Genomic DNA, 16,002 nt, shown 5'->3' with positions numbered 1-16,002 from the left:
AATTCTCGTTGCAAAGGCTCACATGGGTCTTCTTTCATCGAGCACGTGTCAGAAACCAGCAAGTTTTGAGGACCCTTTACTTCGAGGTAATGGCAGGCATGCGTATCTGACAATTTTCGAGCTCTACATATTTACACAAATACTTACTGTGTGTGTTCGCCAGAACACCCAGATGCGTGAGTATTTGACTGTGGTATACTTTCCTTACATTCTTCATGACCATACTTAAGTGTACAATATTTCTCGTTCAGTCCACTGAATCTCGTGACAAAGGTAAGTAACATTTGAGATCAGCACACAGCGAAACAATGAAGCGGTACATGGAGTGTGTCCTGGACAACCATGTGTTTCTGTAATTCTCAGCTACAGTTAAAGATCCAAAAGAGAGAAAAGAACAATGTTTGGTAATGTGAGCTCTCGATTGAAGATACTACCACTATCATAAAACTAACAGAGAAAGCAACTAGGTTTCTTTCTATACAGAGAATCGTGTAGTTTTTACAGTGTACTGGATATAAGTTTAGCGTAAAGATTTAACCCAAAGGCCATAAAGAGGATACTTCTTAATGAGTTTCTAAATGTAAACCTTTCTGTGCAATTTTATCTTAAACCTTTTGATAAATCATTTTTAAGAAATCAGACACTATGGCAGACTTTGTCGTCTGCTACTTTGTGCTGGAGTCCAAACAGGTAAAAACTTTAATTGAACGAGAAAAAAGTTCATGTCACGCACTTGATATCATTGTCATTGTGCTTGACACTTATGCAGTATGTACATGCAGTCACAAAGAAAAACACAGAAGATCACCTTATACAATAGATGGAGTGCTTGCCCACATGAAGTATCTCCCTTTTATCACTTGATGTGTCTTGTGGCTGAGATCAGTGACTGGAATGTTACGTCTGCTCTATTTCATGAGGTGGTAATGTTCTGTCTATATTTCGGGTCTATATTTCCATGTCTCATAGGGCGGTGACCAGCGGACGTATCTCAGTATCACTACCTGGTGTGGCCTGACCACGGGGTGCCGTCCACCTGCTCGCTGGTCAGCTTCTGGCGCTACGTCAAGGCACGTGCACAGGGGGTCAATACCTGTCGTACACTGCAGGTAAGATAAGCTTCTGCATACGTAAATAACTCATTGTGCGTGAACCTGTGTGTGTGTGTGAATATAGACATGCTATTAGGGCCAGATTTAATGGCGGCTGATGCCCTTAGCAGAATAATGCTTCTTTTAACATCCTATTTTTCATCTTACAAGATCTTTTAACGCAGTAAGTACTGAAGGTGAATTAAAGGGGTGAATCATTTTTTACGGTATAGTTAGCCAAGCAAGTTCATAACATTAAAAAAAATTAAATTCTAGATTGCAAAAATCATGAGGACTAAGAATGTATTCCTTTTTTATGTTTCATGTATATAAGTGTCTACCATAGACATCGGCAAACTAGATGCGGTTGAGTCGACATTTGTCTTTTTTTTTTCTCTCTCGTCAGATTAGAAATCGAAACACAGTGGTCCAAGGGAAAGAACTCTTACACTTTATTTTTAAGCATTTACTGACTTCCCTCCCCTGATAGTTTTAGCGTGCGGCCTTGCACTAAGCACAGATATATATGTAACTGGGTCGCCTACCACACGCACATGATCGCTTTGCAAGGAGAACTCGTAACGTGTAGCTTGAGGTTGTTTTTATTTACAGTGTAAGCTTTTTGACACAACCAAATAGCGGAAGGCTTTCCTTTCATGTGTCTGTGACTAAAGAGTTGTTTTATTTTTGAATAAGAAACTCTGAAGTACACAAATCCTAAAGTGGACGATAATAGTATTGTATAAGATTTTTTCCTACATCGGTTATTTTGGTTCTCAATATTTTATTGCCATTTTTTAAACGATGTTTAAACTTTAAAGTATTCACCTTGATGCTCACCTCACCAAATATACTCTTATTTTTTCTATTAATAAATTATTCACAACAAATTACAAATCCAGTAGAATAAACAAATGTTACAATGTGCTTTTATTGTAGCAGAGCAGATTTTTAAAATTTCCATGAAGAGGAAGATTTGTCCTTTTTTCAAATGGACATATTTTTCATGGGAATAGCAGATCTCCCATGAGTAACTGAAGTTGAGAATGTTGATTCCCGTGTTACTTAAGCAAATGTTTGAATACATTGTATAATTTTCTGGATCATTATTAGTTCTAATTTAAGTCAAATAGCCCCATACTCACAGAATTGTGAGTGAACTGAAACAGTAAAGTCCAGTGAAAACAGACTGCATACAGCTGCAGCTCATATGTGGTATAAGCATTTACATACTATATTGATCTTATCTTTTGCATCCCATACTAAGTTAAATAGTATTAAAATCTAATGACAACACAAAATTTAAAACAGAAATGCATATTCAGTAAATTTTTAAGTGCAGAAAATATGTTGCAAAAATGTTGCTATCGCATGTAATTATATTGTAGGTACCTTGAATGTATTCATTGCTGATGACCATCCAGTGCAAATATCAGCCTAATAAAGAATACAGCTTATGACTTTGCTTTATAACATAAAACTATATAGAGACTAAATTATATTAGTAGTCTCCTAGCGTGTCTGTTTAATTGTTATATCATTTCAGCTGTTATCTGTTTTCTGAGTAATCCATATTAAGTGGAATCAATACTTAAAGAGTAAATTACTTCAGGTCTTGTAGTGAGTTTACCTCTAAGCAAATTTATTCAAGTCATGCCAAAATTTTCCATCAATGCTTTGTTTTCTAAGGTAAATGAAGTCTTGACTGTGGTAGTTCTGCAGTTTGAGTTATTATAGCTACAAGAAACAGCAAAGGAATTAACAATGGGAAGTAACTCTGCCGGGAGCCGAAGTTGTAATTTGAGGTTCATCTCGCTTAAAAACAGACTTGTAAAAAGTAAAATCGTTCAATGTGGTAAAAACATAGTTTAAATGAGAAAAACTTTGACAAAACCTAATAATTCGCACTGTAGCTTCTAGTTATAATCAGCAGAATATTGTAGCATTATACAACTTTAAGTTTACCGATGATACTCGAGCTTCGTTGATAAGTGAGATTACTAAATCCTCATCCCAGTTATTCTTGACGTGGCGGTGAATGCATGCAAACGAGATTTTGACCGATATTTGTAAAATTATTGACACAATATACAAAAACATAAAGTGCCAAATAAACATATATTTTATTAGAATTTAAATGTTATTGCTTTCTGCTCATTTTTGGTTGTTTCAGTACAAATCCATGTTTGATTGAGCAACCAGCAACATACTTTTATTATGGCGCTTGATCAACTAAACCTTTGCCTTCTTTCAAAGGTAACAAAACACCTGAATTTTTTACTTTTCTCCTTCTTACCACATGCAAATGGGAAGTAATTCTTAGAGGTACAATTTATCAAGGCTTCAGTAGTTGCTTCCCTTACGTATTTATTGACTTACCAAGTGTTGTGTTTTACAATGCTACCTGACTGCGTCCTCGTCGTAACTGGCGTTACTAGGATGGTGATGATGAAGAAGTGTGAGAGAAAAGGGCTGGCAGATGGAATAGCATTAAGTGGACTGTTAAAAGGAGAAATGTTTGTCAAAGAGATATTAATTTAAATGAGCTGGTGTTGGATAGGGGGCAGATATGGACCTTGGGTTTACTGTATAGTAAATAAAAATTCTGTAACCAAACGATTTCATTGTTTTAATGTTGTCTTTTTAGAAGCGTAAAGGTTCTTAAATAAGTCAATTTCTCTCTTTATTACAAATATTGAGTGAAATAACTCTCAAACACAAATGTACCAAAGAAATTACATATCACATAGATTGCACGTGTCCTTTTATTTTTATTTGCGATTTGCATTTAAGTTAAAACAACGTTCACAATGGAATAAAATGTTGATTTAAAATCCTTTTTTGAGAAAAAATTGGATTACGTAAATAGAAAATAATCATTTCCATTCTTATTCCTTTTAATGTTTCCTCCATGTGGTGGTCTTTCGTTTATTTGCTTTTCTTTTGAGCTAAGAGGGAAGAGACTTTGATGATAAAAGCAATCTATTAACTGTAATTTACACAAACTTTCCAAATCATCATGGACACAATTTGTTTTTGTTACTATGGCCAGTGACTAAGAGCACACCACAATGGATTGTCCTACAGCTTTTGTTATAATCTACAGAAGGTTGCAGACACATCATCAGGATCGCGAGTCTTGATACTGTTCAAGAGTAGTCGTAGACATCGGAAGAAATTTATTTATCTTCTTGTTAGACGAAGGACAAGATTTTTCGTGCACAGGTAATATATAGTTACAAAAACACTAACAAAGAAAAAAATCTAAACAGAAAATTTAAATAAACTAAATGTGATGCTAAAGTTGAAAAAATATTATGAAACAAAAGAATTTAAAAAATCTTGATAAAAAAATCAACCAAAAGAAACCTTTCTCGAATTAAACCAAGCTAACATTATCGTTGCAATCTACAGTCGTCTTTATTATCCACGAGAAAATATCTAATAAGCATGTGTTCTCCTCATTATGAATCATAAATATAAGAATATATAGTGTTACTGTACTCAGTTTTTATATGATAATCAATAACAATTCAAAGTCAAGTGTACTTAGATACCCAATGCAATTACTGTGAATTAATTTAGTCTAAATTTTTGTCTTAAAGCTTTTAAATGCTTTTTATGAGCAAACATAATTTATTTTTGTGCAAAGAAAGATTACAACACTAGGTACTATTTTCATACCTTTTCGTTCACTGGTCAGGAAGTTTGCACAAGAATCCGTTTATTTCCCTGCAGTCAAAAAGTAAGGAGCAAAAATCAGTTTTAGTTTAATCTTGTATTTGCATCCGAGGAGTTTCAAAGTACTGAAACATTAACACTCTTAAAAGTCTTAAACCATGCAGGGTTCGAAACACACTTTGCTTCAAATTTAGCGAAGTCCTTTTTTCAAACACACGCTCAGGATGAGTAATTATGATTTACTTACTTCTCGTGCACGGTTCAGTAGCGGAAATCGTCCTCTCTGTTTTTTTATCTCCATCAGTTGTTGAAAGCCAACAGTTGCACAGAAATGTGTAGTATGTGTTGCCATGGTTGCAGATGATACGAATCTTTGAGAAATAGAACAGAACAAAAGCTTCATAGATTCTGGTGAACTGAGGATAATTACAATTTTGTGAGCATCTTAAAGCACAAGGAATCAATCATTTAATGCCTTCAGAAATATGTCAACTGTATTGTTTATGCATTGTGTCATGTCTCCTACTACAAAAATGTAGGTCATTGAATAACCCTTTTCTAGTGAATAAGTGAAGGAAAACAGATAAAGCTTTTCTAGAGTCTGTTTATGACTCATTGTGAGAGGTGTACAGTGATCACATGATATTATTCTGTTGACATTTGTATTTGTTAGATATCTCATGCAGGCAGAATGTTTTTTAATTGAAAGTTATACTTTAAAAGTGTATACTGTATTTATTACGTAGAACAGTTTTTAGAGTAATATTTGCCTTCTCGAGATGCCATCCAGCAGCAAAACCTTTGTTGTTATGATGGATGCGCACTGAACACAGCGCCCCGATGTCTCGAGTCTCAACATTGAAGCTGTCTACCTTCCCTTTTTCACAGTTGTTGTGACCATTATTCAAGGGTATGGACTCGGACGTTCCCTTGGTTCCATTGAGAACAATGTGAACATCAGCATCTGTACCCGCATACGGCACGTATGATGTATACACCTGAATTTCGCAACTGATCCCTGGAAAAAAATAAAACATATCAAACACGTATTATTGGTTTATCTCTTTTACATATTTTCAATTTTCTGGGAGAGGGGTTCTTGACGAGGATATTTCTGCCTGTGTTCTTTGTGCGTTCTTTACATACATTCAAATCACCGTTACCTTTAACACCAAATCCTCTAAGAAAGCAGAGCAGAAACACTAGACGCCACATTGAACAACTCCAACCCGACACCAGTGACTTCATTTCTGTCAATCTTTTAAAGAAAGTAACCACGTATATATATATATCCTAGAAAATATATTCACACCCCTGGGACGAATCTAAGCTCTTTTAATATTTAAATTATGTGAGGAAAGGCAAGTTGTAAAAGGCACAGATACAAGAAAAACCTGCCACCACCACCAGCTAAGGTTGTGCATCCTTCTGAAGACTGACGGATTCATAGTCTTAGTCTTAAGCAAGAAACCGCTGACCTGGCGGGTTTTTAAGTACAAGGCGTGTTCCCAGAATGTAGCAGCATCTTGACTCCTCCTTCCGACAAAGTAATCATTGTTTGTTTGGTTCGTAAATCAACCTTCCAGTAGGAGACAAAGCCAGTTGAGATACGCGTGCGAGAGGAAATGTATCTTACACAGCGCTCTAACACGCAAGTATGGGGATCTGCCTGCACTACAAAGGGAGGAATGGAGGAGTGAGCAGATTATAAACTATGCTGCGGTGAGGCCTTCAAGACATCGGTAGCACAGAATAGCGATCTTATCATCAATGAGAACTTGAACTGGCAGTCACTGTTGGTCGAAGAGGAGATGTATTGTCTACTTGATGTTCGAGTAAAAGTATTAAGAATCATTTGAAGTATTTAAAGGCGGTAACAGACAATTTTTGATGTAAAATAAGATAAAAATAAGATTAAAACGAAGGATAATAAGTTAAATATTTTCCAAGTGTTATATGCATTGTTAATAACCGCGGTACGGGTACAAATACCATTAGAACATACACACACACACTGTTTTAATCGGAGAATTCTCCTATGAACATGAAGAAAGTATACTATACAATACTTATACATCAATGCCTCCGGCTCTAGCATTCTACTTTAAATAAAGAATGTTTTATTTTGTTAACTAAGAAAACAGCTGAATATTATACAAGTGTCTACGTGTGTTGGCGTATAGATGTGTGTGTGTGCGTGCGACATCCTCTAGCACGGAAAAGTTCGATAGATGATTCGCCTTTAAAATAAAAGGAAAATTTACAAAAAGGCTTGAATTTTCAAAAAAAAAAGTCTATTGGGTCAGTTTCAGTCACTCACATTATATTCTGTGGGCGGCATGACTAAACATAGTATCAGGAGTGTAAATATTGCGACTCCATACTCACAAGGTAAGGGTCTTGTGTACTTTGCCTACCGGAGGCACAAAGTATGTATTCCTTGTATTCGATAAACGTTTACCACTATCTTTATTAATATCAAAAGTGCATCACGGGATGGTGACGAGATCATCAGGTTGTGGAAGCAACAGAAGGTGCATCAATGACTCCACACGTTTTTAGGGACAGAAGCTCTTCACACTCAGACACACCATCTGAAACATTTTAATGGTTACATCAGATGAACATTTACTACCATCTCTTGTAAGTTTATGTATGTAGAAGAAGACAGCGACAGTTGATTAATGAGCTGACACATGAAGTGGTTGGAAGAGATGATGCATTAATGGTTGCACACTTCAAGTTCTGGTTTCACTCACTTCTTTTTCTTTTTACCACTCTCTTTCTTTCTCTGTCTCACTCCCTCTCTCGATAATTGCCTTTAGATTGATGGGAAAGGAAAAGAAGTATCGACAGGTGTCACTGGCATCATTTTTCGGTTTGAGTTATTAGTTGTCTACTTCGAAAGATAACCATTAAAGTTATGAACTAAACTTAAAACTAAGTCGCTAACCTTATTCTATTCAAGAGGAATACAATCACAAAATATTTTAAACAAATACGTTTCATAGTTTAGAATATATTTCTAATAAACAATTCTAGCTTATCATTCATCTAAACTTTATCACTACACGGCTTTTTTTTTCAATTATTTTCTTTCAACAGAGGACAATTTGTATAGTTAGACTCTTAAGAGTTCTGGCCGTCTTGAAATGTGAGGAGGTATAAGACACTTCAATTCCGTAAAATTCATTGGTGTACACCAATGAGTTGCTCCTTTGTCTGAATGAAGTCAGTAAATTTACAGTGACCGTTACACGAAGGTAATTTCTGCTAGCATCGTCACGTAACGCGATCGGGTGTAGAGGGACTTGCTTTCTCACAGACACACTCGCAATCACACAGACAAACTTTCACGCGCCCGACGCCAGCAACGAAGCCAATCACTCCTCAGTGGACACAAAACACGAAGTTACAATATCAAACTGAAGTGTATTGGCGGTCGCAGAGTGCGACCACCAACTCAAGAGATAAGGGGAAAAAAAGAAGAAAAAATACTATTACAACAGACTGTAAAACAAAACAAACAGGGGGGAGCCCCACCACTAAGTCAAAAATCACACATACGAACGTCTAAGCCCCTCTAACTAATGGTGTTCGTGTGGTCTGGCGCGGCATAAAACTTTCCCCACAGGTTATCCTCCCTCCCAGTCGACAGTCTGAGACAGCTCGCAGAAAACGCAGGAGAAAAGGAGTTTCTGCCAGGACTCGTACCACACATCAACTCCAGGGAATGCACCAACAGCACAGTCTCAAGCACTAGTGTCTCCCGGCACCAAAGCTCTTTTTTTTCCTGCCGACCCGACCCCAGGCTTCCAAAATAAAAGTCCTGGTCTAACCCTGGGGAGGGGGAAACTTCCACCCTTCCCACGCTAATAGGGTCCCCGCCCCCCTGTCCGTCCGACCGGATAGGAATTAAAATTTTCTTAGTGTTGTACATTTACTAGTCATGACGGAATGTAAATCTCTCCAGAAAACACTAACAAGGTGACATTGTCATAACAGATGACTTATTGTCTCTTCATTGTTAAGACATTAGCGCATTTTGGAGAATCAACAATCTTTCTTATAAAGAGAAACCTGTTAGTTCTAAGTTCTATGGAGAATTCTTAATTGAAACCATTTTAGTTGGTTATCAGTTGCTGTCTTATGGCATTTGTTAAATACATGTTTCCATGGTAAGTTTTCAAAGGTAGAGTCTCATTTCACAATTTTAAGTATATATCAGCTCATACATTTTTTTATTTAAAACAACAAATCTTTTACTTTAAAAAGATGAGAATCCCAGGACATAAAAGGACTTTATACAGATAGGTTAAACTATGAATGCCTGTGTGAAGAACTACTGTTTGTAAAGTAAATCTGAGTTTTTCTCTGGCACTTGAAGAGTGGTACATTATCTGAAATATTGTCTTTGTGACCAATTTTCATAATTTATCAATAATGGCAAACAGGAAGGGGAAACTCAATGATTCAGAAAAGTGTAATAGTATGAAGATAAATCTAGATTTATTTTATATTAATTACATGTAATTTAAAACATGTGGTTGTGTTTAGGGATAAGATATACAGTAGTATATGTTCAAAATTGTCACATATTTCTCTTCAGAAAGTGAACGAGCCCCCCTGTCATGCCAGTTTGTAACCTACACCAACTTCATGGACATGAAGAGGGATTTGACTGGTCTGCCTCCTGAGTGGGATTATTATGAAAAATTCTGAAGATGCTGTAGTTCTTGGCTTGTTGTCAAATAAAACGGAAGAAGTATATGTGAAGATGAGCTTTTCTGCAAAAACTGGGTTATAGGCAAATGTGAGTGTGTTTCAAATGCCTGCATCATGGTTTGCAAGAGACATTGAAATGGTTAGGCTGAAAATATTTTTCAAAGAATTGGGTAAAAAGACTGTCTGCTCTGCTGTCACTGAAACTGATCTGCAACAATTTGCTGAAATTAAAATCACTGATAAGAAGTATTTCTGACACATTACATCTGTCTATGAGAATGGTACTTTCTGTTCCTATTCCTGTGTATGGGCAACTACCTGTTCACTGTTGGTGAGGACTGCAGAAGCAACATGCAAAGATTGTTTATTGGTTAAGAGGACACTCTATGAAAAAAAGTCAGAATGGAAGAATGCTTAAGAAGGCATCGAAGCATTTGGCATACAGATGATAATCCCACTCTACATCAGTTCAGACACCAGGAGATTAACATTCGGCTCCAGAGGACCTTGGCACTGACAATTCAACCACGCGCCTATCAACAAAATGAAAATGTACAGCCAACAATTACAATAAGTCCTTAAAAAAAAAACAGAGAAGAAATTGAGCAGATGTCACAATAACTTTTATTATTTCACATGTCATGTGGATTAACAGCTCTGTTAACAATTTTTTAAATTTAAGTTTTCTTTGTTTATTACAGTATCTTTTGTAAAGAACGTAAGGAGTTGTGGATGCCATATTGTGCAAAAAATATGAAATCGTAAATTGCCAAATTCAAATTTTTCCACCTTTTAAGGTATTTAGCAAACTCTTCCTAATTCCTGTAATCTTTGTTGGCTTCTACATTTCTCCATATCATAATTATTAATATTGTTATATTTTTTATGACTCTATTTGTAACATGCCATTAGCTGGCTTATAAGGCTAGGATATTGCACTCTATAAAGACACTTCATTATTTTTAAATTGCCAAATGAAAAATGACTAACATTATCAATTCCAACAGGCAATTAATTATTTGCAAATTTGCTCAGTTATGGGGACCAAAGAAACTCCAACAAGTGCTGCTTAAAAGATAAAGATAAGGCAAGAGATGCATTTTAACAAAACATAAATCCAACCAACTTTCCACTTTTTTCTTAAAGATAAGATCTTACAATTATTCTTAAGGTACAACTACAGCATCACACACCCAGACACACTTGAAAAGTCAACTGTGGTGAATCAGTTCCACATTAAAGGGTGCAAACTTTTTCATATTCCTATTATTTCTTGAACTCTGTGTAACATTCTTCTGCTAGAACATGTTTTAGTGTGGTTGTACTGTATTAAACACAGAACTACAATCAGCAAGAAATAGTCTTGCATGTGTCTTTGACTTTCCTGATGTTTATACAAAATATTCAATTTGAAGTGTTTTAATCTATGAATCACATAGTTTAGTTTAGTCCTTGTTACTCCTGGAGGAGTATAGGGCCGCAACACCAGTTACATATATATAGGTATTTTATTGTTACTTTTATAAATAGATCTTACTGTCTACAACAGCTAATGAACTTTGAACCTACTTGCTGATATAAATCTAAAGCGTTTTTGTTCTTGCCAATACTGTTTTACTGCAAATGTTCTCCGATATGAGAGCAATTAATTATCCTAAGCATTGGGGGCATCTTGTAAACTTTTCCTGAGGGGCTTTGTTGACTTTGGCGCGTGTTGATGCTGGTGGTGCTTCTCCACGAACCTATGACACTTATGGTGAATTCTTATTTGAAAATACAGATGAGTAACCATGAAAAACACCCTTTGTTTAGCAGTCTCACTAATATAAGATTTGTAAATAATAGTGTAAAAATTATGTAACAGCTCTTCATCATCAGCACATGCTATTGCAAAATCTACAGTTCTTCAACTTGAGGGAGTACATCTGCATGTTTGTAAAATCCTATATTCTAGAGACTAAAACAATTCCTCAGCCTTTTCATTTAAATATATTAGCCTTCTTAGTGGCTGTCAGCATGCTTGTATCATGTATGGTGCATAGGGCACCCAAACGTAGTTATTCCCCTTTGAACAATCATTTTATTTTCTTTACAATGCTTCCTCCTATATGAGATATGATAGCTTTCACATTATCAGTGAATCCTGATGGCTGGCATGCTTGAGTTGATGGATTGGACATGTGCTCTGCCAGCAGACAGCAGACCTCTCCCCTACGATGGACTCCAGACGGCCGAGGAAATCAAGATAGACAGATAGGCATGCCTGAGTGTGTAGCTGTGACTGTAGCGAGCTGTGGTGGAGAAGTAAGCTCCCTTGCCCCAGGTAGTACCCACATATTCTCCAGACCTGCGGAAGTCGAAGCTGTTGGCGCAGATGCCCATGGCAGCCTCAACTGTCGGGGTTCCATGAAACAAAGGACGGTCGGCCACATGTTCTGACCTTGGATCTCCAGTCTTTGATTATCTGCATTCACTGGATAATAGAGCAACTAACTTTTCAAACATTTTCCGGCAACGAAGTACTTCAGTAGATACAGATTTTCATATTCTTTATGTAGGCAGCATGATATGAACTCCATGCCTTTTCCCTTGAAGTGTGAACAAACATCTTGCCTGGCACAAGAAGTTTTCAAGAATTTCTTCCTCTGAAAGTATTTATATATAAATGAGACAAATGTAATGAAATCATTCAATGCTACAATAACTGTAATAATGCTAGTGTAGTGAATCCCATAACATACACAGATCCTACAGAAGGATGACTCTTGTGTGTACTATTTTTATTCTTACCAAGATGTTCATAACACATGGTACTTAGATTTTGTCACTAATTTCAACAATTTAACTTATCCTGCACGGTAATGTTTATTATGCAGTGTCTACATTCCTACCTCTAGTATTTCTGTACCACCAACCTGTTCTTTTTGCTGTATCTCGTGGGGACAATTTTCCACATGGTGTGCACATCTCTTACATTTGTTACCAGCCTGTATTATTTGTTTTGCATTATTTGTATATTGCATTGTAGTACATTTCTATACAATTTGTGTCACCATCTTATATAATTTTGCTTTGCCCCATATACATGTATATCAGTGGTGTACATGTTCTCATGCATTTGTCTTTAAGGTATAAATTTCTTTATCCAATGTGTACCTATTACACAGTGTGTACACCATTCCTGCATTGTGTGTCACCATAATTTGCTGATCATGTCAACAGAGTCAGTAGGCTGATACTCTTTTTTCAACATCTGCCAATAGTGTGTGTAAAAGCTATCACTCTATACAGAGTGAAGTGACTTATGATGTTATGAATGTGTGTATAATTATATCTATACATGTCTGAATCCATGTTTGCTACTCACTGTAAACTTGATTAAAAAAAGTTCTGTCATCTGGTGTCAAGCACTTGTCATTTGCCAAGACTGGCAAACATCACTGATGATAATTTGATCTGCGGATGAGATAAAGTTGGATATTTTAGTGATTGTTCAAGGAATTACTTTCTGTCAAGGATATTACCAATCATTCAAACAGCGTAACCTCATTGATAATATATCTTTCTTCATTATTTCTTATGTTGTGTAAGCATATATATAGATATAATTTTACCATTTAATAATTTCCGCATGCTGAAACTCATAAACTCACTTTCAATTTGTGATCATTGATGTTCAAAATAAACGTACATAAATTGTTCATCTAAAATTATTTGTTAAATATGACTGACTGCAGGACTTGAGTACGATGTCTAAAAGTTAATGCTGGGCTGTGTCCTATGATAAAATATTGCACGCATTATTAACTCAAAAGTACGATACCACGAATATCCCATATACGTCCTTGATGATATCTACCTTGACTGTCACTGCCGATTTGGCGACAGTACTACGACTATGTTGCATATGTAACAAGCAATCACCATCCTGCAAGCACAACAAAATACCGGATTTTATGTAAAAGCGAGAGACCGAGGTGAAGCATATATGCGAACCACGGACCTTCATATGAAGGTCCGTGATGCGAACACTTCATGATTCTAGATCTACAAGGTTATGTGTAATTCATATTATTTATTATTTCATACGGAAGATTTCAGACTAGTGAAGCAAATACGTTTGTGTTCTGAACAGGCAAATATTTGGTTAATAGCGCAACAAAGCAATACACTTACGGTAACTAAATTGTTATCAAAAGTCTCATTAAATTCAATTTTCGCGCTGCTCTTTCCCGAAGTAACGCCGGTCTCTGGGCTCGCGAGGACTGACGCGGATCGCTTTGCAAGAGGCGGATAGTGAGTCTCGGCCATAACATTCAGTCCTAACGTATTACGTTCATGTACCCACTGATGCTTCTGTATACACAAAAACCTGCACACACATGTGTATATATATATAAGCCTCCCCTGACACACACACACACACCTACTCATATCCTCATTTATATATAATCCCCCTCACACACATATCTCCTTATGTATACATGTGTAACCCCCACCCACACATACAGCCTTATAACTGCTTATATACATGTATGTAAACCCCCCCCTGCCCATACACTCATCTCTGCTTTTATAATAATATATATAGTAACTCCTTACACACATACTTATATCTGCACATATATATTTATTTCATACCTCCTGACACACACACCTACTCACTCATATGTGCATATATATAAAAATAATCCTCCTACACACAGTCTCATATCTGCTTATGTGTATATATATCTAATACCCCCAACACACATACTCATGTCTGCCTATATACAGTGATACCTCGGTTCTCGAACGCCTTGACTTTCGACCAAATCGGTATTCGACCAGGAAATTCGAGAAAATTTTGTCTTGGAATCCGAACAAATATTTGGAACTCGAACATCCGAACGTCGAGATGAGCCGACAACAGCAGCAGAAGGATATGGTGAAGAAATTCTTCTGAGAAGAAGGAGAGAGTGAGGATATTCTAGTGCCTTATTCATGAAATGGTGCAAAATGGCAGAAATCGCAAATTTTGTTGAACAACATCACCCTGATAAAGTGTAGCAAATAGAGCATTAACATTTTTAATGGACAATGTTATGTCCACTCCGCAAAATTTGCAAAAGGAGAAAAAAAAAACAGCAAACATTGATAAAGTTCTTCCGTAAAGAAATCAGACAGCAACGCAGAGCAAGATTTGATTCCTCAGCAAAAGATACAGGAACAGAAACAACCCGAAGAGCAGTTACCCTTCTGTTTTTATTGAAGAGGACTCCTTCAAAACAATACATCCCCCTTCCCCCCCTCCACATTCATTCCTCCTGCCATAAAGTTTGGTACAGGTACAGTAAAATGAAAGCACAATTTACATGTACTTACTGTACAGCTACATTTATTTTATTTTTTTTTTTGATTTTTGTTTTAATAATACATTTATTTTTATTTCTTGTTGAGACTCATGTTTTTCTACATATTATAATACAAATTAGCGCCAGTAAATAGGCATTTTCTGCGGGCTTTGAACGAATTAATCCAGATTTCCATTATTTCCTATGGGTCTTCAGTGCTTCGGTTCTCGAACAAATTGTTCTGACGTCCTCCCGAACGAATTATGTTCGAGAACCGGAGGTACACTCGTATATTAAAAATCCCACCCAACAATTACATGTATCTGCCATATACATAAAATATTCCGCCCCCCCACCCGACACACACACACCCCTGCTCACTCATATTGGATATATAATTCCCACCCCCACCCACCCCCAAAGCACACTTGTATCTGTGCTTAGGTACTACATGTTAACCCCCTCCCCCAACCACCACACACACGTCTTATATCTGCTTATATATATATAGTCCCCCACAATATATATCTGCAGAAATAATACCCCCTTGACACACACACATATATCTGTACACATAAAATATCCCCCAGCACACACATCTCTGCTTATATATGTAGATCTCCCCACATACACATATTTGCTAATAGCTACACTACCCTAACCCACACATGCATATACTCATATTTACTTATATATAAAGATATGTAAACCTCCCCCCTCCACACACATAAACATATTCTCTTACGTCTTTTAGATTACCGTCCTAATAAATAACATCTCGTCAAAAGTCTTTTTATTTGTTGATGTCAATAAACAATAGAACTTCAAGGCATTAGGATGTGAGTTATATTAAGGTGAAAAATTATTTATGTTTACTCAGCAATTTGGTGTAGAGTGAATAGATAATAAATACAAACATGTAGTAGAGCCTTCATTTCTAGTAAATAAATGTTTCATTTTGTCTACATGTTTCTTGTCTACATGTTACTTGACTGTAGGTTTGTTTGCATCCTGGTGTGTGGTGCATTGAGCAAGCATTTACACATGTACAAGCGCTTTAAAAGTCAATTATTAATATTATATATAAGTTTACTTTATTTTCCATTCAAGTCTGATGAAGCTGCGTCGATTAAATCCAACTACTGAAGAAATTCACAGGCCGATGTGTCTGC

General features: G+C 36.4%; 2 protein-coding genes across 3 annotated transcripts in view; one reads left to right on the top strand and one right to left on the bottom strand.

The window, feature by feature from the left end:
* The window catches only part of LOC112572661 (receptor-type tyrosine-protein phosphatase kappa-like), a 503,329-nt gene that overhangs the window by 231,543 nt on the left and 255,784 nt on the right, over window positions 1-16,002 (top strand). The window lies entirely within an intron of this gene.
* LOC112572705 (lipoxygenase homology domain-containing protein 1-like) lies at window positions 3,839-6,095 on the bottom strand. The gene is made up of 4 exons (XM_025252522.1): window positions 5,936-6,095; window positions 5,543-5,790; window positions 5,020-5,143; window positions 3,839-4,823 (listed from the first exon to the last, which is right to left on the bottom strand). The coding sequence occupies exons 1-4, from the start codon at window positions 6,018-6,020 to the stop codon at window positions 4,816-4,818; spliced, it is 465 nt and encodes a 154-aa protein (XP_025108307.1). The 5' UTR covers window positions 6,021-6,095; the 3' UTR covers window positions 3,839-4,815.

Source organism: Pomacea canaliculata, linkage group LG9 (genome assembly GCF_003073045.1).
Source record: "Pomacea canaliculata isolate SZHN2017 linkage group LG9, ASM307304v1, whole genome shotgun sequence".
In the NCBI taxonomy this organism is placed as follows: Eukaryota; Metazoa; Mollusca; class Gastropoda; order Architaenioglossa; family Ampullariidae; genus Pomacea; species Pomacea canaliculata.
Note: the sequence above shows the minus strand (reverse complement) of the source record. Positions and strands in the feature narration are given on the sequence as shown.

What these genes read in the sequence shown, in the direction of transcription:
- LOC112572705 (XM_025252522.1), bottom strand. Translation starts at nt 6,020, where the DNA reads ATGAAGTCACTGGTGTCGGGTTGGAGTTGTTCAATGTGGCGTCTAGTG. An exon ending in TAGAGGATTTGGTGTTAAAG is followed by an intron (nt 5,791 to 5,935) that starts GTAACGGTGATT and finishes ATTTTTTTCCAG; the next exon opens with GGATCAGTTGCGAAATTCAG. An exon ending in CTGGATGGCATCTCGAGAAG is followed by an intron (nt 5,144 to 5,542) that starts GCAAATATTACT and finishes TATTTCTCAAAG; the next exon opens with ATTCGTATCATCTGCAACCA.